This window comes from Sparus aurata, chromosome 6 (assembly GCF_900880675.1).
Source record: "Sparus aurata chromosome 6, fSpaAur1.1, whole genome shotgun sequence".
Classification (NCBI taxonomy): domain Eukaryota; kingdom Metazoa; phylum Chordata; class Actinopteri; order Spariformes; family Sparidae; genus Sparus; species Sparus aurata.
Window position 1 is genome coordinate 7687309 of NC_044192.1, and position 24106 is coordinate 7711414.

Sequence of the window (24106 nt, forward strand, 5' to 3'; positions counted from 1 at the left end):
TCTCACACACCCCTAAACATACAATAAAGAAACAAATATTTACCTAAACTTCACTACCTAATATAAATACAAAAAATATAAATCCCTGAAAATCACCCAAATAAATATCCATGATAATTTACACAGAGAAGAGAAGCGGCAGAGGTAAATTTATGCTTCACATAATTATACACAATCAGTCCGCCTAAAATATCTTATACCTTCCCACATACTGCAACAGTGCCTTGCTAATCACTGGCTTTCTCCACTCACAAGTTAAACTTAATGGCACAAGTAAACAGCAATTATTATATCAATAAACAATTTAAAATTAGCTGTGTGTGCATCTCATTTCACCTCCTATGTCTGTATGTATATAAACACATATGTACCCACATATCCACACATACCTACACATGCATCCAATTAATCACAATCCCGTCACCCGTCACATTACCGACATAAAGGCAGTCCGTCGTTACAAATCAACACAAAAAACATCATTGTTGAAAATATAAAACAAATCCACATATAAAAAAGGTAAAGAAAATATTTTTTTGATGCAAGCGAAACATTGTCCTGGTTTAAATAAATATAGTAGAAATATGTAAATATACTATGTATTTCAAAGTAATTACAGTTTTCATCAAAAACATCATTTGAACTGTTACATTTATCAACAGTTTTGAACCTTCATTTACACACTGATTCAGTCACTCATTTGTAAGCTTTACTGCATTTGTGTGTGATTTTCTGAGACTCTCCTGACGTGAATCATTTCATAAATTTATTTTCCCTGATGAGCAGGTGAGAAGCCGTTAAAACTGTTGTGCTTTTATCCTACTGTTTACTTTGTTGTTTCTTTCAGTCCATTAAAAGTGTGTTTTAGTGATCCCACAGTAATAAACTCCAAATCCTGTACAAACTGCTTCCTTTTGTCTCTTCCTGTTAGTTGTTCTTCATAACTTGATTTACAGTCCAACAGTAATAATGCTCATGATTAGTTACCTCTCGAGCTCTTTGTGACACCAAACAACATGAATATACAAACTACAAGCATTAAAGTGCTGCATGAACCTTTTGTCAGTCTCCAGAATTTGATTTCCCCACTTGGGACCTGATGATGCAGGATGACAATGGATGGATCAGAACTGAAATGTATCACTTTTATCCCCTCCCCGGTCATGATTAAATCTCCAGATGAGAAGATGAGCTACACTCCAGGTGTGATCGTTACATCTTTCTTGATTTTTCTTCATCTTAACTTCAGCACTCTGGAAAGATGTTGATCCACCTCACAGACAGCAGCAATCAGGATCGAGCTGGCTTCAGTTCCCCTTGTTATCACTGAGTCGATCAACTCCCGTGCTTTCTCCTGTGTGACCAGTTTTGTTTTGACTGACTGCATTTCTTCATTACTTATGACATCCGGATAAAGTTTATCCAGAAGCTGGTTCAGAACAGGTCCAGACACTCGCTTTACAAACTCCTCCCTAATAGAGCTCAGCTTCTGTTCTGCTAGGACATCGTCCTCAGCTGGGACCAAATCTTCTGCTGGGACATTCATCTGTGCAGTTCTCCTTCTTGAATCTGGAAGATATCAAATAATAAACCATCATCACTTTGAAGGAAAAGTCTTAGAAAGTACAACATTTTAAAGTTCGACTGAAATTCCAGCCACCCAAATACACCAGATTTTGTCCATTAAGGTTCATAGATAATTCCCACAGAAACTAACAAAATGTTGAAAAACTCTCCATCAAAGGTAAAGAAAGTGAGGATAACTTTCTTGCATCAGTCCGTCTATTTGGATAGGCACCAAATGTTAATGAGGTCTGTTCTGGTCTGTTCACTGCATCCTTTCAGATTTAAATGCTTCAGAAACGCAGAACACTTCGACATCAACAGAAATCTATTCAAATCTAATCTATTCCTCTCTGTTGTTCCATCAGGTGGATGAAGTCTTACCAGTGAGATCAACGTCATACTCCCAGACCACCAGCTGTCCATGATCTTTGACTGTTAAAGTCACTTCTTCTGTGGTTGTTTCCAGGCGGACCTCAAATGTTGGGTCGTAATTTGGTCCAAACTCCAGGTCGAAATCTGCACTCTGAAAACCAAAGTGTCAGAATCTTTATAGCGTTTAACAATGAACCATGTCAACATGCTGCACAAGTAACAAAGTCTTTTATTTCAAATTCTCACCTTAGGTTGTATTTTAATGGCCTGAGGACAGTGAAGAGTGTAACTCTGATCTTCAAACAGTTTACATTTTGAAGGAACCTGGATGTTCTCTGAATATCGCTGCTGTTCGCTCACCTGAAGAGACATCAGAACATTTTAACAAAGGGAAAATTACATCATGACAGTACAATTACCTACTTCAAATGCAGAAGCTGTTCAAAGACCCGAGAGCAGTTTTTTGGATTAAAATATCAGCACAGTGTTGGACTATAAAAATAACAAATAACTGAAACATTATTTGTTGTTATTTGTTTGTTTTGTTGTTATATTATTGATAGCAAACAGCTGGGGCTGGCATCACGCCAATGTAATGTCTAGTCTGCCTGATCCATTGTGACATTTGTGGTACTGGAAAATACTGAGACAGTTTGGACTAACAGCTGTAACACGGCGCTTTACCTCGTCCAGATCGATGTTCCTTGGTAGGAGAAACACGTTGAGTTTTCGCCTTTGTGTTTCTGGGTTTGGTTGTCCGAGAAACAGCAGAACTTTGCTGCTGACTAGTCTCCTTATGTTCAACAAGCTTGTAAACAATTTCCTCACTATGCCAATGGGAGAGAAGTGAGAGACTGTGACAACCACATGAGTGTCTGTAATCTCCAGCGGATCGAGGAAGTTCATTCCATCATCAGTGATGTGGACGACAGACAGCAGACCTTCAGGCAGCGGAGCTGTGAAAACACAGAGCTGTGAACTTTTAGTCATTACAACTATAGTAGTTGTTTTATAGAGTTTTCCAGAACATTGAGCAGAGTCTTTTTACAGCTTGTGCAGGTTAAGCGATTTGTTAAACACAACATTAAGCGATGGAGGATGGGAAGCCAGTGAGGGACTGTGCCTTTGCTCTTACAAGGAGAGGACACATTGTTGTGCTTGTGTGGAACTGCTAGTCAAAATTAACAATAAATGGAAAGCAAATAAGTAAAAAACGAGAATAAATGCACAATAGTCGTCTTATAGTAGTCGGGGACGGGGGATTGAGAGGTCCCTGTAGTTAGACTTCAGGTTTTACCCACGGACCTCTCTATTGTCAGGAATATGTGGGTGAGGTTCCAACAAGACATATTGATGATTAGTTGGCACCTTAAGAACAAATAGACTCTCCATTCATAAAGTACAACAGTGTCCTTACCATCCATAACTTCACAGTGAGGCAGGTGGAGCTGACAGACAGCACTATCATTTGAACACTTGATATCAAACAGCAGCCCTGCAGCCATCTTGCCAGCTGATTTGAGGAGGCTCTCATCCCATTGGACAGTCCTGTACAGCAGCTCCGCCTCCTGAACCATAACAAACACCAGTCCAGTCGATTCGCACTGGAACACACCTGGACCAGGACACCAGAACCTGCGGGACACAGAGGAGCTGTTAGCAACAAGCCAGACTGCCATCAAAAGATATTTTGGTGTGCAGATGCTTGGCTTTTCTATTGATCATATGTGTTGTGTTTTACATGTTTAAATCTTCCTTTCTGCAGAACCTGCAACTTTTCTGCTTACAGTGAAAACCATTCCATTGGCCAACAAACAGAAATTCACAGCAATTTTAAAATGAGCCATATAGCATCTGCCCAGCTTTGTGACAACAACACACATCCAGCTTCGGCCCTGTTAAGAAGCAGAGGTGTGGACTGAAGACACATGACTTGGACTCAAGACGTACTGGGGTCACTTTCGACTCTACTTGACAAAATCAAAGAAAAATTGCAACTTGCACTTGCAATTAGGCTTTTCCAGCAATACTTGTGACTTCATTTGGACTTGAGCCTTTTGACCATCAATTGGTTATTTTTGTTAAGTTGCTGAACAACCTAATGTTGACACCATGGGCCCAAAATTAACACCAAACACATTCCAGATATGCATAGATTTTCTGTTTGGTCATCACTTTTTTGTTCTTTTACTACAGCTTTTTTTTATAATTGGATACTAAAATCATAACAATATCCAATTCAATTTTTTATAGGCAGATTAAAAAAATCATCTACTAGGGCTGCATGATATATCATTGTACGTGTGTGCAATAGTCACATCGCAGAGTCTGCGATGTAGGACGCAAATGAACTCTAATTTCAAGGGTACCTGACACACACTCTGCATGCAGACTGTGCACAGCGATCCACCAATCACATTAGTCCTTAATCAGTGTGCCGAAGCAGACCATGCCCCTGCACATGGAGTGAGTCGCTGGTAACAACTTTGAAAAATGAGCAATATATAAGAGAAAATCGCGAAAACGAAGACTTGGTGCCAAAAAGAAAAGCAACGTCAGTTATCTGGAATTATTTTGGCTACAAGAAGGATGAAACTGACCAAACAGGACTTCCGGTCAAGCCATGCTCGTGACAGACGCCTAGTCAATCGCTCCGTATCAGTCAGTATCAAAATACCTCCAAACTCGAAAACTTTAACTTGAAAACCAGGAATGAGAAGGAGGAAACAAAAAAGAGACGATTCGAACCAGACAGAGAGAGTAACTGAGCAAGAAAAACCCAAAAATAAAAAACAAATGGAGCCGACCGATGAGGAAAATGGCGACCTGCTAGCTAGCGGAGACGGCGGTGAAGCTAAGGACAACAAGCTACTACAGAAACTGTCTGCCATCTCAAGTAACATCAGTGATTTCCAAAACGACATTCACTCAGCTATCTCCGATCTCAAGGGTGACTTAAAGAAAGACTTCAAGGACGAGCTAGCGACGCTGAGAGACGAACTAACCCAGAAGCTAGCCGACGTCGGCACCAGGCTCCAGGGTCACGACCTGGCGATCACCGAGGCAGAGGAGCGCATTTCAGATATGGAAACAAGCGGCGCTGCAACTAAAGAGGCTCTTTTGAGTCTGCTGAAAGAGCATCACAGGCTGCAAGAGAAAGTCACCAATTTGGAAAGCAGGTCTAGAAGAAACAACATCCGAGTTTACGGAGTGTCGGAGGGCTCAGAGGGCGACTCAATGATAAAGTTTATGGAAAACCTGCTGACCACAGAGCTGGCTCTCCCCGACGGTATGTCCCTGCAGATTCAGCGGGCTCATAGAGCTCTGACCCAGAAGCCGGGACCTGACGCTACACCCCGGTCTATTGTGATGAACTTTCAGCAGTATGACGTCAAAGAAACGGTACTGAAGCTGGCTCGGAAAAAGAAAATCCACCTGAACAAACCGATTTTCTTTGACCATGATTATGCATACGAAGTGATGGAAAAACGCAGAGCCTACGGCGGAATTAAAAAAGCGCTGAAAGAAAAAGGCATTCCCTTCCAGACCCCATTCACGCGGATCCGGATTCACTGGAGCCCACGGACCTATGAGGACGCACACCAAGCCGCACAGGAGCTACGGGCACGGGGGATGGAGGTGTCCGCTGCCAGAGTGGATCCAGCCCCCAACTTAGAGGAGAGGATCCAGAAGGCGTTCCCGTGGCAACGAGTGGCCAGCGGAGGAAAACAGATGCAGACCCGAGTGAAAGAAAAACTCCAGGGCCCGCATTCACAAAGACTTTTATCTTAACGTTAGGAGTACTCCTGAATCGGACTAAAAGTTTTTATGTAGGAGTCGTTTCTTAAAAGTAATTCACAAAGCCGCTGAGACCTACTTTTAGTTCTGAAAACAGTGAACTCCTAAACTAGAAGTAACTCTCTGTTGCTATGGATGACGTCATTTTATAAGGACGCACTTTGAAGCAATGACAACGGTGATGGTTGTTGAGTGACAGGGCAGCCCATTGAAAAGTCATTTAGGCTACGCAATGCATGAAGTGAAAATAAGGAAGTTGCCTACAAGCCCATGACAAAGCCTATGAAAAGATATTGTATAAAGAAATGTATTTATGAGGAGAATTAAGTGAATTAAAGAGTAACGCACCGCAAATTACCTATCATATTTCACCAAACACAGAATTCATGTGATAATATTAGTCCCGTGCGAATCGGCATCTGTGATTGGGGTCTTTTTTTGTTTTTCTTAAGGTTTGTTGTGTTTTCCACACCTTTTTTCTGCCTTTTTCCCGGTCGAGAATTACGGAGGCTACATTGGGAATTATAAATGAAAGTTTTGACAGCATTTTGGGTGCAAATTCAGGAGGCTCATCAGAAGAGCGAAATCTCGAAAGATGATAAGATGGATTACATGCATGGCAGCATGTGGTAAGGAACATTTTTCTATCTTTCAACAGGCTCACCAGTTATTATATTAAAAATATCCATATCTAACCGTTGTGCTGCTCCAGCAAGGGCTCCGGTGCGATCGACTCGGGGGATAATGTCAGTAAATTTGAGTTAAAACACAGACTTCGCTTATGCCGCGCGAATGTGCCGCACCAAACACAGATGTGGTGGGATAATTTCTAAATCACTGGAGGTCCCCAGGTAATACTAGTCCCGTGCGAAGAGCTGCATTTTCCCCGTAGCCAAACACCGGAGTGTTGCCAAACATTTTAACTCTGGCGTTATTGGATTGTTTCAGTCGGTTGGGACGTTATTGCGTCCCTCACCAACTCAACCACAACTTCAATCCCTTCACGGTCCATCTGACATCGTTTTAATAATTCCCTGTCATTTAGCATCTCCAAAACATTCGGCTGTGACCAGGTCTTAGCGAGTTAGGAGTCCTCTGGACTACTTCTAAGGTCTCCCAGACTTAGGTGCTACTTTTAGGCTTAAAATGTTTTGTGAATAACTCTTATTTTCAAAAATTAGGAGTCCTAAAGTTACACGCCCATTATTTTTAGGAGTTGCTCCTAAATTTGCCTGTTAGGAGCTACTTTTAGCCTTAAGATTCTTTGTGAATACGGGCCCTGATGGTCACCAAACAAATTAGTGTTGTTTATTTTCACCAACAGGGACCCTAGGGGGACAAAGGTCCCTCAGTCACAGGAAGTTCATGTATTCATTTCTGTTATGATGAGTGTAAACGCTTGTTCTTATTCTATGTTCAGTACAGGGGAGAAATGTTTTTTTCTACAAGGGAAGTCTGTTTTTGTTAAGGTTATAGCATCATACAATTACAGAGGTAAGCCGACACATACAGGAACCAGATAATGAAAGTAGTGTCTCTAAATGTGAAAGGGCTTCGTAGCCCAGTCAAACAGAGCAAAATTCTTCTTAAATTAAAAAGAGAAAACATAGATATTGCCTATCTGCAGGAAACCCACTTGACGGAAACTGAACATAAAAAACTCAAAAGACAGGGGTTTAAATATGTCTTCTCCTCCTCAAACCAGGGGAGTAGTTATTCTAATCTCAGGAAGGGTGACATACGAACATATGTCTACTATTAAAGACAAGGAAGGTAGATTCATAATGATCCGTGGGAAAGCTGATGGAAATGTATTTACCTTTTATAATGTATACATCCCTCCTGGTTCAGAACCAAATTTCTATACTCAAGTAATTGAAAGGATCGCAACTGAAGCACAGGGGACTTTAATATGCACAGGTGACTTTACACGGACAGATGGTCATCAACTCCATCAGCCGGGGGTCGGACGGACGCTCATCGCCATCTGCCGGGAGCTCCTAGCCGTCAACCGGGGGACGGACGGACGCTCGTCACCGTCACGCGCGTAGTATAGCGGCGCTGACCTAGCGGTATAGCAGCGTAGCGCCGCTGTTCCACCATCTGGGGAGAACCCTGCTTAGGCGGGAGGCAAAAATGCTCGGGCGCCGCGCCTAAGCCGTATAATGGCAGGGAAAACCCTGGACTGCGCAGATTTCAGACCTATTAGTGTGCTTAATTTGGACTATAAATTATTTACTTCAATTATTACTAAGAGACTTGAGAAAATCTTACCCCGAATAATCAATATGGATCAAACAGGTTTTGTTCTTGCTTGTCAGACACATGACAATATTAGAAGATCTCTACAAATTATCAGACATATAAGTCAAAACAAAATACAGGCCATTTTAGTTAGTTTAGATGCCGAAAAGGCTTTTGATTCGGTTAGATGGAAATTCCTATACAGTGCTATGGAGAAATTTGGTTTTGACCAGGTAATTATTAATACATTAAAATCCCTTTATGATAAACCATCTGCTAAGCTAAAAATCAACGGGGAGCTTACAGACTCTTTTCTGCTGGAGAGATCAACAAGACAGGGCTGTCCCCTAAGTACAATCTTATTCGCAATTTTTATCGAGCCATTGGCACAATGGATTAGACAGAACAACAAGATCACGGGTATAATGACAGAAAGAACAACAAGGACGTGCACGTCGCCCGGATCGGCGTCACCGGGGCCCCACCCTGGAGCCAGGCCTGGGGTTGGGGCTTGCAGGCGAGCGGTCTGTGCCCACGGGACCCGGCCGGGCGCAGCCCGAACGAGCAAAGTGGGCCCGCCCTCCCGTGGGCTCACCACTCGCGGGAGGGTTCAGAAGGGGCCGGTGCAGTGGGGTAAGGCCAGCCAGGCTCCCCCGAGCCTGGCTGGCCCGGGGGACTCCTGAGTCGATAGTCGAACCTCGGATTCAGGAGGAACAATGCGGTTTTCGTCCTGGCCGTGGAACACTGGACCAGCTTTATACCCTCCGCAGGGTGCTCGAGGGTTCATGGGAGTTTGCCCAACCAGTCCACATGTGTTTTGTGGACTTGGAGAAGGCATTCGACCGTGTCCCTCGTGGCATTCTTCCCAGTGCATGTTGGACTCCGGCAGGGCTGCCCTTTGTCACCGGTTCTGTTCATTATTTTTATGGACAGAATTTCTAGGCGCAGCCACGGGCCGGAGGGGATCTGGTTCGGGAGCCACTGGATCTCATCTCTGCTTTTCGCGGATGTTGTGGTCTTGTTGGCTCCTTCGAGCCAGGACCTCCAGCATGTCCTGGGGCGGTTTGCAGCCGAGTGTGAAGCGGCTGGGATGAGAATCAGCACCTCCAAATCCGAGGCCATGGTTCTCGACCGGAAAAAGGTGGCTTGCTCCCTCCAGGTGGGAGGAGAGTTCCTGCCTCAAGTGGAGGAGTTTAAGTATCTTGGGGTCTTGTTCACGAGTGAGGGAAGGATGGAGCGTGAGATTGACAGGTGGATCGGTGCAGCGGCCGCAGTAATGCGGTCGTTGTATCGGTCTGTCGTGGTGAAGAGAGAGCTGAGCCGAAAGGCGAAGCTCTCGATTTACCAGTCAATCTACGTTCTGACCCTCACCTATGGCCATGAACTTTGGGTCATGACCGAAAGAATAAGATCCCGGATACAAGCAGCCGAAATGAGTTTCCTCCGCAGGGTGGCAGGGCGCTCCCCTAGAGATAGGGTGAAGAGCTCTGTCACCCGGGAGGAGCTCGGAGTAGAGCCGCTGCTCCTCCACATCGAGAGGAGCCAGCTGAGGTGGCTCAGGCATCTGTTTCGGATGCCCCCGGGACGCCTCCCTCGGGGGGTGTTCCTGGCATGTCCTGCCGGGAGGAGACCCCGAGGAAGACCCAGGACACGCTGGTGTGACTATGTCACTCAGCTGGCCTGGGAACGCCTTGGGATCCTCCCGGAAGAGCTGGAGGCAGTGTCCGGGGAGAGGGAAGTCTGGGTGTCCCTGCTCAGGCAGCTGCTCCCGCGACCCGGCCCCGGATAAGCGGACGATAATGGATGGATGGATGGGTATAAACATGGCAGCAGGAGAACAAAAGCTGGCCCTTTTCGCGGATGACGTGCTTGTTAGCCTTTCAAATCCAATAGAATCTCTGCCAGCGTTGATGTCTATTTTAGATGAGTACGGGTCATACTCAGGGTATAAATTAAATACGAAAAAAACCCAGGTCCTTAGTTTTCATTTCGATCCCCCTCAATATCTCTGCTCCATTTACTATCTAGACTGGGACAAGAGTTCTATAAAATACTTGGGAATTCTCCTTCCCCTAGACATATCAAAAATAGAAGAAATTAACTATGGCCCACTCAAAAAAGAAATTATAGCCGATATCAACTTAAAGGGATAGTTCGGGTTTTTTGAAGTGGGGTCATATAAAGTACATGTCTATAGTCGATCTGTTTCCTACCGTAATCACCGATCAGCGCAGCCTCAGTTTGGAGAAGTAGAGAGCCGCTCCAGCCCAGACACTCAGCTTTGTACTGCAGTGAACGGGGTTCAGCAAAAAAGAGAAATTAACCACCTAAAACAAGGCTCACGTAATTTTTTTTACACCAGTTCAAGTGTACGTTGTATAGGTAAAATTCACACCGCTTTACATCACTGTCAGACCACGCTTTCTTTTGGCACTACATTTTCTCAACCACAGAACCTTCGTATCCCTACGCATTAGCGTAACTGGGCAACAGCTGATCTGCGAGCTGCGGCTGGACGAGAGGTTTACTTTCGATAAAAACGAAACTTAACTCTCCATATCCTTCCGCATTAGCGCTCATGCGTAGGGATACGGGGGTTCTGCGGTTGAGAAAATGTAGTGCCAAAAGAACGCGCGGTCTGACGGCGATGTAAAGCAGTGTGAATTTTACCTATACAACGTACACTTGACCCGATATAGATTTTTTTATGTGAGCCTTGTTTTAGGTGGTTAATTTCGCTTTTTTGCTGGACCCCATTCACTGCAGTACAAAGCTGAGCGTCTGGGCTGGAGCGGCTCTCTACTTCTCCAAACTGAGGCTGCGCTGATAGGTGATTACGGTAGGAAACAGATTGACTATAGATATGTACTTTATATGACCCCACTTCAAAAAACCCAAACTATCCCTTTAATTCCTTATCTAAATATCAGTTCTCGTATAGATTCGGTTAAAATGAACATTTTACCAAGACTTTTATATTTGTTTCACTCAATACCAATTGGGAAACCAGAATTATATTTTCGAGAGTGGGATAAAATTCTTTCCAGATTTATATGGGAGGGAAAGAAACCAAGAATAAAATATAAACCCTACAACTACCCTCCCCTTTAGCTCTCCCCTGTTTGACAAATTATTATAGAGCAGCTCAAATTAGGCCATTAGTGGGATGGTGTACACCAAATTATAGATCAAAATGGAAAGAAATAGAAATGGCAATGGGAAAGGGACCACCAGTTAATAACTTAGTTGGAGATCCTTCATTAATTAATCTCCTCCCAGACCCCCAAAACCCATGGATATCTGGCTCTTTGACAACATGGGGTGAAATTATAAAAATATATAATTTGAAGAGAGGAGCCGAAATGTTCAAATGGTTTGCATATGATCCAGATTTTGTGCCAAATAACTATGACACAAGGTTTAAAAACTGGACGGAAAATGGACTTACGGCCTACTGCACACTCTTTGATCAGGGTAAGGTTTTGAGCTTCCAGGACTTTAAAAGAAAAATTTGGTTTGCACAATCAAGATCACTTTAGATATTTACAAATTAGGGACTTTATGAGCAAGAAATTCCCAAGGGATGTTATTACAGGGAGGGATGAAATTCTTATCACTTTTCAAAGAGCCTACAAGAATGTCACCCTCCAAAAGATAATATCCAAACTATATTCCGCTCTTCAAAATCTTAAAAGTGATCACACTTTGGACATTAAGGAAAGATGGGAAGCAGAGGGAGGCTTCACAGTCTCTCAAGAAGATTGGGACAGGATCTGCAGACAACAATGGTCAGTGACAAGCTCCCCCTCCTGGAGGGAATTTAGTTGGAAAAATGTGACTCGATTCTTTCGTACTCCTGCACAAAAGACCAACTATTCAAATCAGACTGCCTGTTGGAGGTCCTGTGGGAATACCTCAGCAAACCATTTTCATAAATTCTGGAACTGTTCCTCTGTGACTCCATTTTGGAGAGAGATCATTGGAGTCCTGGAGGCTGTTTTTAAAAGGAAAATGTTTTTAAATTTCAAAGTCATGTACCTGTGTGATCTGGATGGACTTGATCTTCCAAAGAGAGACAAATACCTTCTGAGAGTGTTGCTAGTGTGTTGTAAAAAGGCCCTGACCAGAAAGTGGTTTAAAAAAGACAAACCAACAATTAATGAATGGATTGATACAATTTATAATATATATGTTATGGAGAGAATTACATTCAAACTCAAAAACCAAACTGATATTTTTGAAGAGAACTGGTTGAAATGGCTCAGCTACGTGTCAACTGTAAGACCTGATTTCATATAGATCACAAAGACAAGGCCAAACCCTTGAGTAAGAAATGTTTTGCTCCATATCATCAAGAAACATCCTTTTATGTATGATGTGCTTCACTTAATGAACAAATCCTCCCCTTGTCATGTTATGTTTTGTTAAGTTGTGTGTTTTGTGCCCAGTTGGCACATACGTGTATAAGAAAACCAATAAAAAGTAAAGAAAAAAAGAAAAAAAGAAAAAAAAAGAAACTGACCAAACGTGTTCTGGGTCAACAGTGCCTCCTTGCATCTGTTGCCACAACGAGAGGTAACACAGCTCATTTGTTTGGCCATTTACGTTGGTACCACCAGTGTTGGGAAGATTAATTTGGAAATGTAGTTCGTTACAATTACAAGTTACCCTGTTGAAAATGTAATAGTAGTGTAACTATTTCAATTACTTTCTCAAAGTAATGTAAGTAATTACATTTGATTACATTTTGATTACTTTTCTTAATTTTGAATGAAATCTCTCAACTGTTAACCATTTTCACATTTTAAGACCTATAGTGTGATAAACCTTTCAGTTCAAAGGTTTAACCATAGGCTATATTATGAGTCTGACCTTAGGCCTGTACTGCAAAGGAGGCTCACTTCCTCACTAAATGGAGCGACAACGGGCTGATTTCAGCCAAGAGGAGCAGGTTGTTTTAATGGAGATAGTATGAGCTATACAAAAAAAGCCTGATCACAGCCTGAAGCAACAATGTTGCTGCAAAAATGACAAGAGGAGGCTGATTTTAATTTCTGACAGCTCTACATTGAGCTGCTTTTTAAATATGAAGCTTTAGAGCAGCGGTCCTCAATAGGCGGCCCCCGGGCCGCCGGCCTCCTGTTTGTGGCCCCCGAACTGTTATTCCCTCACCATGTGTTTTGGTTGGGTCAGCACGTGTACACCGGGACTTGTCTCCATGCCAACGATACATAGACAGCTGCGAGCGCTACTTTTAACTTTCACTTTCGTTTTCGGAGCAGTTCGCCAATTCACATTTTGCCGGTGGTAAGGGATTGAAAATGCCGTGTTTTCAAGTAAACTGCTATAACAAAGTGAAATGTGAAAACCTGCATCTTACAGAAACAGGAACTCACAATTTGCATTCAATTTCCCTCCAACCAGAACAAGACCCACGACAATGCGATAACACACTCGGCCTTACGTAGTTTAACAAATGTTAACTACTCTTATCAGGTATTTTCAAATACACAAACAGTGTAACGGACGGGGAGTTTCACCCAGCAAACACCCTTTCACTCACGGTGCCAACATTTTTATCATCCTTGTTAAAACTCAACACCATTTAATCACAGAACAAATGACGTGAATTAACCCACAACCATCTTACATATCATCTTATTCACAAACACATTCACGAAACATAATTACACCAACACCAACACAGGGTTCTCCCCAGACGGTGGAACAACGGCGCTGCGCCGCTATACGGCTAGGTCAGCGCCGCTATACTCAACAATGTTAGCTGCTTTATAGCGGGTGTTTGTGGGCTGCCGTGGTTGACGGTGACGAGCGTCCGTCCGTCCCCCGGTTGACGACGGCGACGAGCCCCCGGCTGACGGCGATGAACGATCGAGCGTTCTCCCCCCCCCCCAATCAGCCAATCATGTCTAAACATTGTCAAATTAATCAAATCAATCATGTATCTATTTTAACCTTTTTATTTATTGACCTATGAACTAGACACGAGCAGTCCATGCTCTTTAGACCGGCTCATTGTTCTACTCTCCCGCTTCACGCTCACTCGAGCTAGCTAGCCAACCAGTGCTAACTACTAGCTAGCCGTTTTCAGTACTGACCAAGTAACGTTCATAAACAATCCCACATAAAACCAAACCGGGATCATAAACTACGACATAACATATTTACTCATCCATTACACAATTCTAACTCTCCCTTCTTACCTGCAAAGAGCAAAAATATGCATTTTATCGTCACAGTTTGCCACACACACATAGTAACTTCACACTCAAGTGTGTGTTCTCATTCTCTGAACGTATTCACGCGAGATTTCCCTTGTTCCTGAACGCACACAGTGTAGCGAACGCGCCCTCTGCTGGTCGGAGTTAGACACTGCATACTGCTAGATAACTACATTTTTCAAACAATAAACCAACCTTTTCTCACCATAAAACACACAGACAATTTTCACCACACTCTGAAAATGAGCTGTGCTAAATGGAAATCATGGAAATGGAAATGTTAAATGTAAATAATAATAATGTACCACTGATGGCTCTGTATACCACAATCTTACATATCATCTTATTCACAAACACATTCACGAAACATAATTACACCAACACCAACAGAATACCCAAGAGTCATTGCGCCACAGTCCACAAGGGGCGTTACAATATGCCAGGAGAAGCTGTGATGAAGATTTCCAATTTGAAACAGCATTATGAGACGAAGCATAGGAATTTTGAAGAGACATTTCCTCAAAATTCAGAGATAAGCACAACACAAATAAATGCACTGAAATCGTCATATCAAGCTGCAAGCAGGATTCTTGTCACATCTATGTCACAATGAAATAAAATAATGCATGACTGAAGTGATGGACACAATGTTTGAAGGCAAACAAAAAGGGGAAATATTCAACTATGTATTTTAATTTATGTTAAAATGGAAATTACATTTTATTTTAGTTCGTATTTTGTTGTTTAGAATGAAAAGGACATTTTGTTTTGAATATTACAGTATTATTGCATGTGGCCTGACCGACCTCAATACATGGACCTTTTTAGTCATTGAATAAAATCTTTGTGGCCCTTGAAGATTTGTATTTGAGTACCCCTACTTTAGAGCAACAACAACTGTTGTTTTAAACTGTGTTTTACATTGTTTTCATATATTTCACTGATGGCAATAATAAAATGCCAGTGTGTATTTTATTGAAAGCGAGGCTGGTGTGCGTATGAAAATAGGTTACAGTGGGTTTTTTAGGTGCTGTAGCTACAAGCAAATCTCATGTTGTCTCTGTACAAAGACCTTTTTAAATGTGAGAAAACAGAGTAGACCTACTCAAGATTTCTGTTGGGCAACACATAACAGGCAAAACAATTAATTTATTCATGGCCACATTAAGTTAAATTATCTGTCCTGCTGCGAGCGCACAACTTCTTTCAGTGGTGACTGACTGTATAAAAAAGTAAATAGGCTATAGCCTAATAAATGACCTCCTGACGCGAGTCGGATCAACAGCTGAGCAGCGTATCCCCTCAGCTGAACATCTGTGGGCGGGTAAATAGTGAAAACAGCGGCGCTTTTATAGCCGATTTTATGATTAAACTCTGAACAGAACCTGGTCGGGACCGGGTTATGAGCTAAGCATAAGTTACCATGGTGATCTAGCCGGGTTAAAAGAGAGCCACCTTTGTATTGTAGTGAATGACCCGGTGGGTCGGGAAGATTGAGGGAGTGATTGTGTGTAGATAATTGAGGTGAGTGACTGCACCTGTGAGGGGAGTGTTTTAGAGGAACGGCCCGGGAGTATTGAAAGGAAGCGAGTTGGCGGCTGCTGGTGTCTCTGGGGAACGGAGCTCGGTGAGTGTTACGGGGTGAAAGCCCAGCCAAGCAGTTGTCTTTGCACTCAGGATCGGGGGGTGGTGGCCATTCGCATGCCGTTTAGGGCTGCCGGCGGCGAAGATAGGCAGTGGGTTTAGGGAGAGGTTCCGGCGCTAGGTAGGGCGGAGATAGTGTGAGTGGGGAAATGTAGTGTGCTTCTGCCCGCTCTCCAGCTTGGTGGCGAGGCTCTCCTGCTGTTCGTGGAGACGCCTCACTGCGTTGGACTGGCGGTCGCCCCACAGCTGACTCTGACTGAAGCCGGCCGGCGCCAAAGCTCAGACCCTGGGGGAGGGTCTCGGAGCCCGGGAGAGTTAAGTGGTTTTAAGATTTATTCGTTTTGAGTCGTCTCGTTCCTGTGAGTTGTGTAATGAATTGTTGTAGTTTTTAAGAGAGCAGTTAAGTCACAGTACCGGGGTGGGAGGGGCAGCTGGGGATGATAGACAGTTTCCATAGTGCCCAGCGTGTGTGCCCTTATCACGTGTTAGTAGAGCATGAGTTTGGTTGCAGTGTAATCCTGTGTGCTGTGCCCTGTGGGGTGTCTAGAGCGTTTTGCTGTGCAGTGTTTGCAGTGCCCTAAAGGGGTGTAATTCTGATGTGGTGTGTTTAATGTTGGCAGTGCCCTGACACCTGTTTTCGGCTAATGAGAGGTACAGAGGAGAGTAGGCTGTCGGACTCATGCTGTGTCCTGTCCCTGTGTTTGTGGCTATGCACTGTATTTATTAATTGGTGTTAATAAAGATGATTACTTTCTGTACCTTTCTTCCTTCTTAATTGTGTGCGCAGTAGAAATATTCTGTGTACGGGCTCTCTACATCTCAACAGAAACAAGGTTTATTACAGTATTACAGGGATACGATTTTTCAAATGTAACTTTAGTTGTAATCATTGAAATTTCCAAAAGCAACTGTAATTTAATTACATATTTTCTCTCAGTAATGTAACGGATTACAATTAGGCTACATAAATTTTGTAATTAAATTACGTAAAGTCGTTACATGTAATTCATTACTCCCCAACACTGAGTACCACACAGCAGAGTCCTGCACAGGTGTTATTTTGAAAACCCGCCGTACACGCCATACTTAAAACTGCATCCAACCCGTTTTCCTACAGTAGCACAAATTACATTTCGCACCCGAGCCGACCCGCTATAAATTGTTACTGACGCCCGACCCGCACCCGAAGGAAAATTAGACGGACGTCATTTTCATAAATGAAAGTAAGCCAGCATGGGGAATGGGAGTTCTGGGAGGGCCCAAGCACGCATGAATGAGCTCATATGAAATATAAATGCTTTTGAAATGCAGCATAACATAAAGTGCTGTTCAGGTCATCTGATGAAATTTCCTGTATTTTTTCACATCGCGATATATATCGCAGGGTTAAAAAAAATCGCAATGTCAGTTTTTTCCAATATCGTGCAGCCCTATTATCTACATACACTATATGGACAAAAGTATTGGACCACCTACACGTACAGTAGCTTTTATGACATCCCATTCTCAATCCATAAGCATCAATATGGAGTCGGTCCCCCCTTTGCAGCTCTAACAGCTACTCTTCTGGGAAGAGACCAAGATTTTGGAATGTGTCTGTGGGAATTTTTGCCCATTCATCCAGAAGAGCATTTATGAGGTCAGACAGGGAGTTTGGCCATAGGCTCGCAATCTCCATTCTAGTTCACCACAAAGGTGTTCGGTGGGGTTGAGGCCAGGGCTCTGTGTGGGCCAGTCAAGTTTTTTCACACTAAACTTATCCGACCTTGCCTTTATGGACCTTGCTTTGAGCACTGGGACAGTCATGCTGGAACAGAAAGGGCCTTCCCCAAACTGTTCCCACAAAATTGGAAGCATAGAATTGTCAAAAATGTCATGGTAAACTGTAGCATTGAGATTTCCCTTCACTGGAACAAAAGTGATTTGGCCAACCCCTGAAAAACAACCCCATATCATTATCCCTCCTCCAATGAACCTTACAGTTGGCATAATGCAGTCAGACAGGTAAAGTTCTCCTAGTATTAGCCAAACCCAGACTCAACCATCAGACCGCTGATGGACCAAATGCTTCCACTTTGCAATTTTTATTACCACCACAATGTCATACATTGAAGCTGTTCACCATTGAGCAGCTCTGGTAAAGTACACTGGCATCTTTTGCAAGAAATTAACCAAAGTGCTCAGCATTTCATGTTTTGGTTACCTGTATGACCTCTTCCGTGACTCAGTCAACAGTTCAGGTGTGAAAACTTGCTTGTCCTAAAATTTAAAAAGGCACACATTTAATGAATTAGACCATATTGGAAAAAACACATTGAAATCGGAGCAGAGACTGGTGACAAAATTGTCACTGCATCACTTTTTAGTTTATGTGCACTATTTAGTTTTTATGACCAAATTACTGTTATTATTGTTCAGTGAAATTGTCCTTCACAAGAGAAGCCAACAGGACAACAGAAGAATGTATGGAATAAAAAACCCTTGAGGAGGGAAAACTAAGGAACCCAAATATGATGAATGAGAGATGGATAAAATGTTAGAAACTTACATTTGTTTTCAGTATATCTCCACAAAGAAGAAGATGCTGCTGGTTCAACCTCTGTGGATCATCAGGACCCGGATAATCAACTTTACTCTCCTCTCTGATGTCCTCAGACACAGGGAGGTTTGACTCAGATGTGGATGGATCTAGTGGGTGGAAGACACAACAGATGTCAAACTTTTGGACAACCTGGTGACCCAACATTCATAAACCTGTAACATCCAAGTCCACAGTTCAAAGCTGGCCAGGGCCTTTTGTAGCATGTCTTTCTACCCATGTTCCCTGTTGTTATCTATTGACAAACCCTCTACTCAAGTCAAACTGAAGAAAGAAATCAGGTTGAAAGTTCAAGAACAAACACAGTATGTTTAAGTCAAGACCAAAGGGACTGATACCAAATCAGGATGAGTTCATGCAAAACAATTACACAAAAGCTACAAAGACTGGGACTCAAACCCAATACATACTTGCAGTGAGGCAACACAACTACACAACATCATCTTTCCAAAAACAGTATAGAACTTTAATAACAGTTTAAGTTTCTTTACGATATTACAGCAGGCTTTTACTCACATCCTTTATGGCTAGAAAGTGTAACCCTGTTTCTTCTGTCATCCACCCTGAAAAAATAAACACAGAGACAGCAGTTACCACCCATGAAGAGAGTTGCTACAACAGCAATCAGTAGAGTGCATACCTCACCCAACAGTCCCCTAAATGTATTCAAGCCTAATCTAATATCAAACTTGATATTCCTTTAATCACCAGTGATGCCAGAAATGCGTTACTCTAATCTGACCACTTTTTTCAGTAACGAGTAATCTAACGCGTTAATATTTCCAAACCAGTAATCAGATTAAAGTTACTTATTCAAGTCACTGTGCGTTACCTTATTTTTGTCATATTCCTTAGAAAATATATATTTTTGCTTTCAAGTCACGTTTTCAGCACGAGGACAACTCACGTGTACACCACGCAGCTACACAAAAACAACAATGGAGGGAGGAGAGAGATGCGCGTTTTGAGCTGGGAATACAGTCATTATTTTGAGTTTGTGTCAGCTAAAGATGAGAATATTAAGGTTCGTTGTACACTCTGTGCTGGCGAAAGTATTATCAAGCTTCAAAAACACAATGTCAAATTTGAAGTCGCAGCACATTTAAGTTTACGGAGCAAGTCCCACCAGGTGGTGTTAAACAGAGAACTGTGAGCAAAGCCACGGCCTCGACGTCTGCAGGAGGTCCCCCACCACCCAAACAACAAGTAGGGGAGAGTTGAAGAAGTTGGTCGGGCGGTATGTAGAGGAAATGCTGCACTTAAACACGGTTGACTCGCCCTCGTTTGGTGCCATAATAAAGATCCCTACTACTATCAATGCCGTGCCTCACAGAACATCTTTTTCTTCCTACCTGGAGAAGGAGTGTGCAGAGATGGAGAGAAATCTGAAGGCCACGCTGACTGTAACTAATAAAGTAACTTGTGATCTAACTTGGGGCGCCATTTAGCCCAGTTGGTGGAGCGGGCATCCCATGTGCAGAGGCTTTGTCCTCGCTGCGGCGGCCCAGGGTTTGAGTCCTGGCATGGGCGCCCTTTGCCGCGGTTCTCTCCCCCTCTCTCTCTCATCCCGTTTCCTGTCATACCTTCAGCTGTACTATCAATAAAGCCGATAAAAGGCAAAAAAACAAAAAAAAAAAAAACTTGTAATCTAATTTAGTTACTTTTAAAAACAAGTAATCAGTAAAGTAACTACATTACTTTTTAAAGGAGTAATCACTAATCGGATTACTTTGTCAAGGTAACTGTGGCAACACTTGTAATCACCCATATCTGCTAAATCATATTAAGCTCACCAGATCAGTCAACAACTAGGACAACAAAACAAAGCAGAGGGAATCATAATCATAATAATCCATTGTGTTGTGGAAGAATGACAGGCTTTTATTAGGATCCACATTAAATTGCACTCACTCATAAATACCAACCACCTAAACATGTCTGATTTCTTTTATCAAGATACATTCAGTATCTCATAATGTTGAAGAAAGTGACAAAAGATTCCTGTATCCAAACCAAGCGCAAAGGGGTATAATCTGGGCAGAGACACATCCTCCATCCAAGTTTTGTGGAAATAGTTTTTTTGTAAACCTGTTGACAAATAAATCAACCAACCAACAAAAGGACAAACTAAGCTCCTTGGCGGAGGTAATAATCAAATTAACTTATTGGCCCTTTGTTGGCAAAACAAAACACTGGTGAGTTCACAATACTTTCATCCCATTCTGTTAACCCGGATTTTCCAATTGAGCTACAAATACAGTCTTATAAAACAGGGAGTCAAAACAGGAGGAATGGAGGCCATAATTAAGCTGCTGTCATTCCACTGTATAAATCATTATCTACACACATTATATCCACCTTTGCCTCCAAAGTCAACTAAACACCACTGAACTCTTTATCAGTCTTTTTCAGTGCAGCCGACGCAACATCTCCTCGTCTTGAACAGAAAATAAAGCAAAGAAATAACAACAAAAATTGGGCTACAAGAAAAACTAGAGACAACCTTGTGATGAGATTACACTAGACACAATGTCCATCAACATGTTGACATTCACACTCCATAATCTATAACTACTCGGTAGTCCTTACTTCTTTATTAAACAAGTGCTCAGTACTGGGGACAGAGACTTAAGGTACGTATAAATCCATGCCAAAGTATTTCTGCCACAATAGGTGTCTCCAGGACCACATTTCCACAAGGTGAAAAAAATTACTAGTTGACCCCATCAGGGCTGGTAGCAAAAACAAACAACAAAAGCATTCAAATACAGACTTGGAGCCCTGTGTTGGCATATGTAAGGTTTAACATTATATTGTTAACTGGCAATTACGTGAGAATGCATTCAGGCGATGTTGTGAGGTAATGAAAAAAGAATAAAACGAGTAGTAGGGTTGACGCAATAAGCACATTTTCTCACCAACTAAAAAGCTGGTGTTACATATTAGAAGACAAAAAAAGGTGATTGTCTGTAGCGTGCTATATAACATTACTATTATCGCAAACCAAACATTTCCTACTGCTGCAGCTTCGCCAATCATAGCTAGTCAGGGCTGAGAAAACAGCCGATTCTGGTTCCTGGCCAGTTGATCAGTGCATCTATACCACAATGACTGGCCCTGCAAGGCATCAGTACTTACCGAGCCCTTCTGCAGTTCCTCAAAGCTGGAATCAGTCTTTGTTTTCCCTTTGTTGATGTTCTGTACATCGCAAGGTCCAACTCATCCGGAACCTCCTCTGACATCTGCAGCATGTAGGCCAGAGCTGAGCAGTGGACGTCTGAGAGTTTCTTCTTTGATTTGTTCTCTGATTTAAGGAACTCTTGGATCTCCTTATGAACTGAGTGGTCGTTCATCTCCATCAGACAGTGGAAGATGTTGATGCTTCTGTCAGGAGAGATTTTGTCCGTGTTCATTTTTTTCAGGTTGTTGATGGCTCTCTGGATTATTTCTGGACTGTTGTCTGTTCGACCCAGTAGGCCTCTGAAGAGTCTGCGGTTGGACTCCAGAGAGAGGCCATGAAGGAAGCAAACAAACAGGTCCAGATGGCCATTTTTACTCTCTGAGGATTTCTCCATGGCACTCATCAGGAAGACATCCAGGGGCTGGTCAGTGTTATACTCCCACCTTTCTCCCAGGAAGTCCTTCACGCCCACTGAGTTGTTGTAACAGTGGAACATGTATACTGCAGCCAGAAACTCTTCAACACTCAGATGAACAAAGCTGTAGACGGTTTCCTGGAAGATCACAAACTCTCTTTTGAAGATCTTTGTAAAAAATCCCGAATTAAACCGTCTGACATCAAGACCGCACTTCTCCAGGTCCTCTGGGTAGAACATGACCTTTCTGTTGGAAGGATTCTTTATATTTTCAAAGGCCAGCCTCCCCAGCTTCAGAAAAACTTTAATGTCAGCCTCCATTTGCTCCTGTTGCCCCATCCCCCATCTACCATCATGCTTCCTCCTCTTTGTCTGAACCAGCAGGAAGCGTGAGTACAGGTTAGTCATGGTCCTGGGCAGCTCTCCTCTCTGGTCTGTAGTCAACATGTGTTCCAGAACTGTCGCAGTGATCCAGCAGTAGACTGGGATCAGACACATGATGTCAGGGCACCTGGATGTCTTGATGTGTGAGAATGTTTTTCTGGACAGATCTTTGTCACTGAACCTCCTCCTGAAATACTCTTCTTTCTGTGCCTTGGTGAAGCCTTGTACTTCTGTTACCCTGTCAACACATTCAGGAGGGATCTGATTGGCTGCTGCGGGTCGGGAAGTTATCCAGACGAGAGCCGAGGGAAGCAGATTCCCCTTGATGAGGTTTGTCAACAGCATGCTGACTGATGACTTCTGTGTGACATCAGACACGACTTCATTGTTGTTGAAGTCCAGTGAAAGTCTGCTTTCATCCAGGCCATCAAAGATGAACAGAAGTTTACAGACAGCGAGCTGCTCTGCTGTCACCTTCTGTAACGTTGGATGGAAAACATGGAGAAGCCTGAGAAGACTGTACTGCTCATCTCTGATCAGGTTCAGCTCCCTGAACGAAAGCAGAATCAGCAGACTGACATCTTGGTTCTCTAAGCCCTCCGCCCAGTCCAGAGTGAACTTCTGCACTGAGAAGGTTTTTCCAACATCAGCGACACCGTTCATCAGCACAACTCTGATGTTTCTCTGTTGGTCAGGTTTGGCTTTAAAGATGTCGCTGCACTTGATTGGAGTTTCATGGGGATTCTCCAGCTTGGAAGCCGTCTCAAGCTGCCAAATCTCATGTTGGGTATTAACCTCCTCACTCTGTCCCTCTGTAATGTGGAGCTCAGTACAGATCCTGTGGAGGAGGGTTCCACTTCCTGCTTCATCAGTTTCTTCAGTCACACGTTCACATCTCCTCCTCAGACTGATTTTATGCTCATCTAGAACATTCTGCAGACCAAGGTCCCCTGTAGGACAATACAAAAGGTCAAAAATTAGTGAGTTTCCAGCATCTGAACAAACAGAATGTCAATGAAGATGGGGGGATTTGATGCACAATATGTGATTACATTACATTGATCCCAGTTTTCAGACCTGATGACACCTACATACAGATGTACGATCTTACTTAATACGGTGCTGGTCTGACTGGCTGACTTCAGTCCAGGTCTTGTTATGGATCTTTTTCTACACTTGGGGCAGAAGAAGTCCTCTGATGAAGCAGACTGGTCCCAGTGAGAGGTGATGCACCTTCTGCAGAACAAATGTCCACAGCTGGTAGAGACCGGATCCTTCAGGACGTCCTGACACAAACCACAGCAGGACGGCTGCTCCTCCACAAAAGCTTGACTCATCTTTTCTCTGTCAAGATATTTAAAACATTTTTTAAATTTTTCATTAAGCTTATTTGTTAATTGTGGTTTAAAAAATATCAAGATTTAGATGACACTTTCTAAAGGCGCAAATGGAAATCGTAAAAATTTATTTTCTGTAGGCTAACCTGGACATTAGCATCGCCCTGGTTCCCTTGACGAAAACAGTTAGGGTTTTGAATTGGATTCTTGAATATTACTAAATATAAGCTTTTTGTCAAACACAATTTTATGATACATTTTGTTCAGCAAGAAAATCTTCACAGATGAAAAACACTTTTGTGATTTTTGAGGCATAAATTAAAT

The 24106-nt window shown here is 42.9% G+C and overlaps 1 protein-coding gene across 1 annotated transcript; it reads right to left on the reverse strand.

Moving 5' to 3' along the window:
• Nucleotides 1–17: 17 nt before the first annotated feature.
• LOC115582859 (uncharacterized) lies at nucleotides 18–22860 on the reverse strand. Its single transcript, XM_030419083.1, has 9 exons — nucleotides 21604–22860; nucleotides 18982–19028; nucleotides 18415–18554; nucleotides 18070–18125; nucleotides 3356–3573; nucleotides 2623–2894; nucleotides 2185–2298; nucleotides 1948–2089; nucleotides 18–1569 (listed from the first exon to the last, which is right to left on the reverse strand). The coding sequence occupies exons 1-9, from the start codon at nucleotides 22788–22790 to the stop codon at nucleotides 1235–1237; spliced, it is 2511 nt and encodes an 836-aa protein (XP_030274943.1). The 5' UTR covers nucleotides 22791–22860; the 3' UTR covers nucleotides 18–1234.
• Nucleotides 22861–24106: the final 1246 nt, after the last annotated feature.

Excerpts from the sequence above, each read along its gene's own strand:
- LOC115582859 (XM_030419083.1), bottom strand. The coding sequence starts at position 22,790 with ATGCTGTTGACAAACCTCATCAAGGGGAATCTGCTTCCCTCGGCTCTC. Across the intron at positions 18,555-18,981 it reads ACTTTCTAGCCATAAAGGAT|ATCCATCCACATCTGAGTCA; the intron begins GTGAGTAAAAGC and ends TCCACCCACTAG. Across the intron at positions 3,574-18,069 it reads TCACGGAAGAGGTCATACAG|GTTCTGGTGTCCTGGTCCAG; the intron begins GTAACCAAAACA and ends TGTGTCCCGCAG.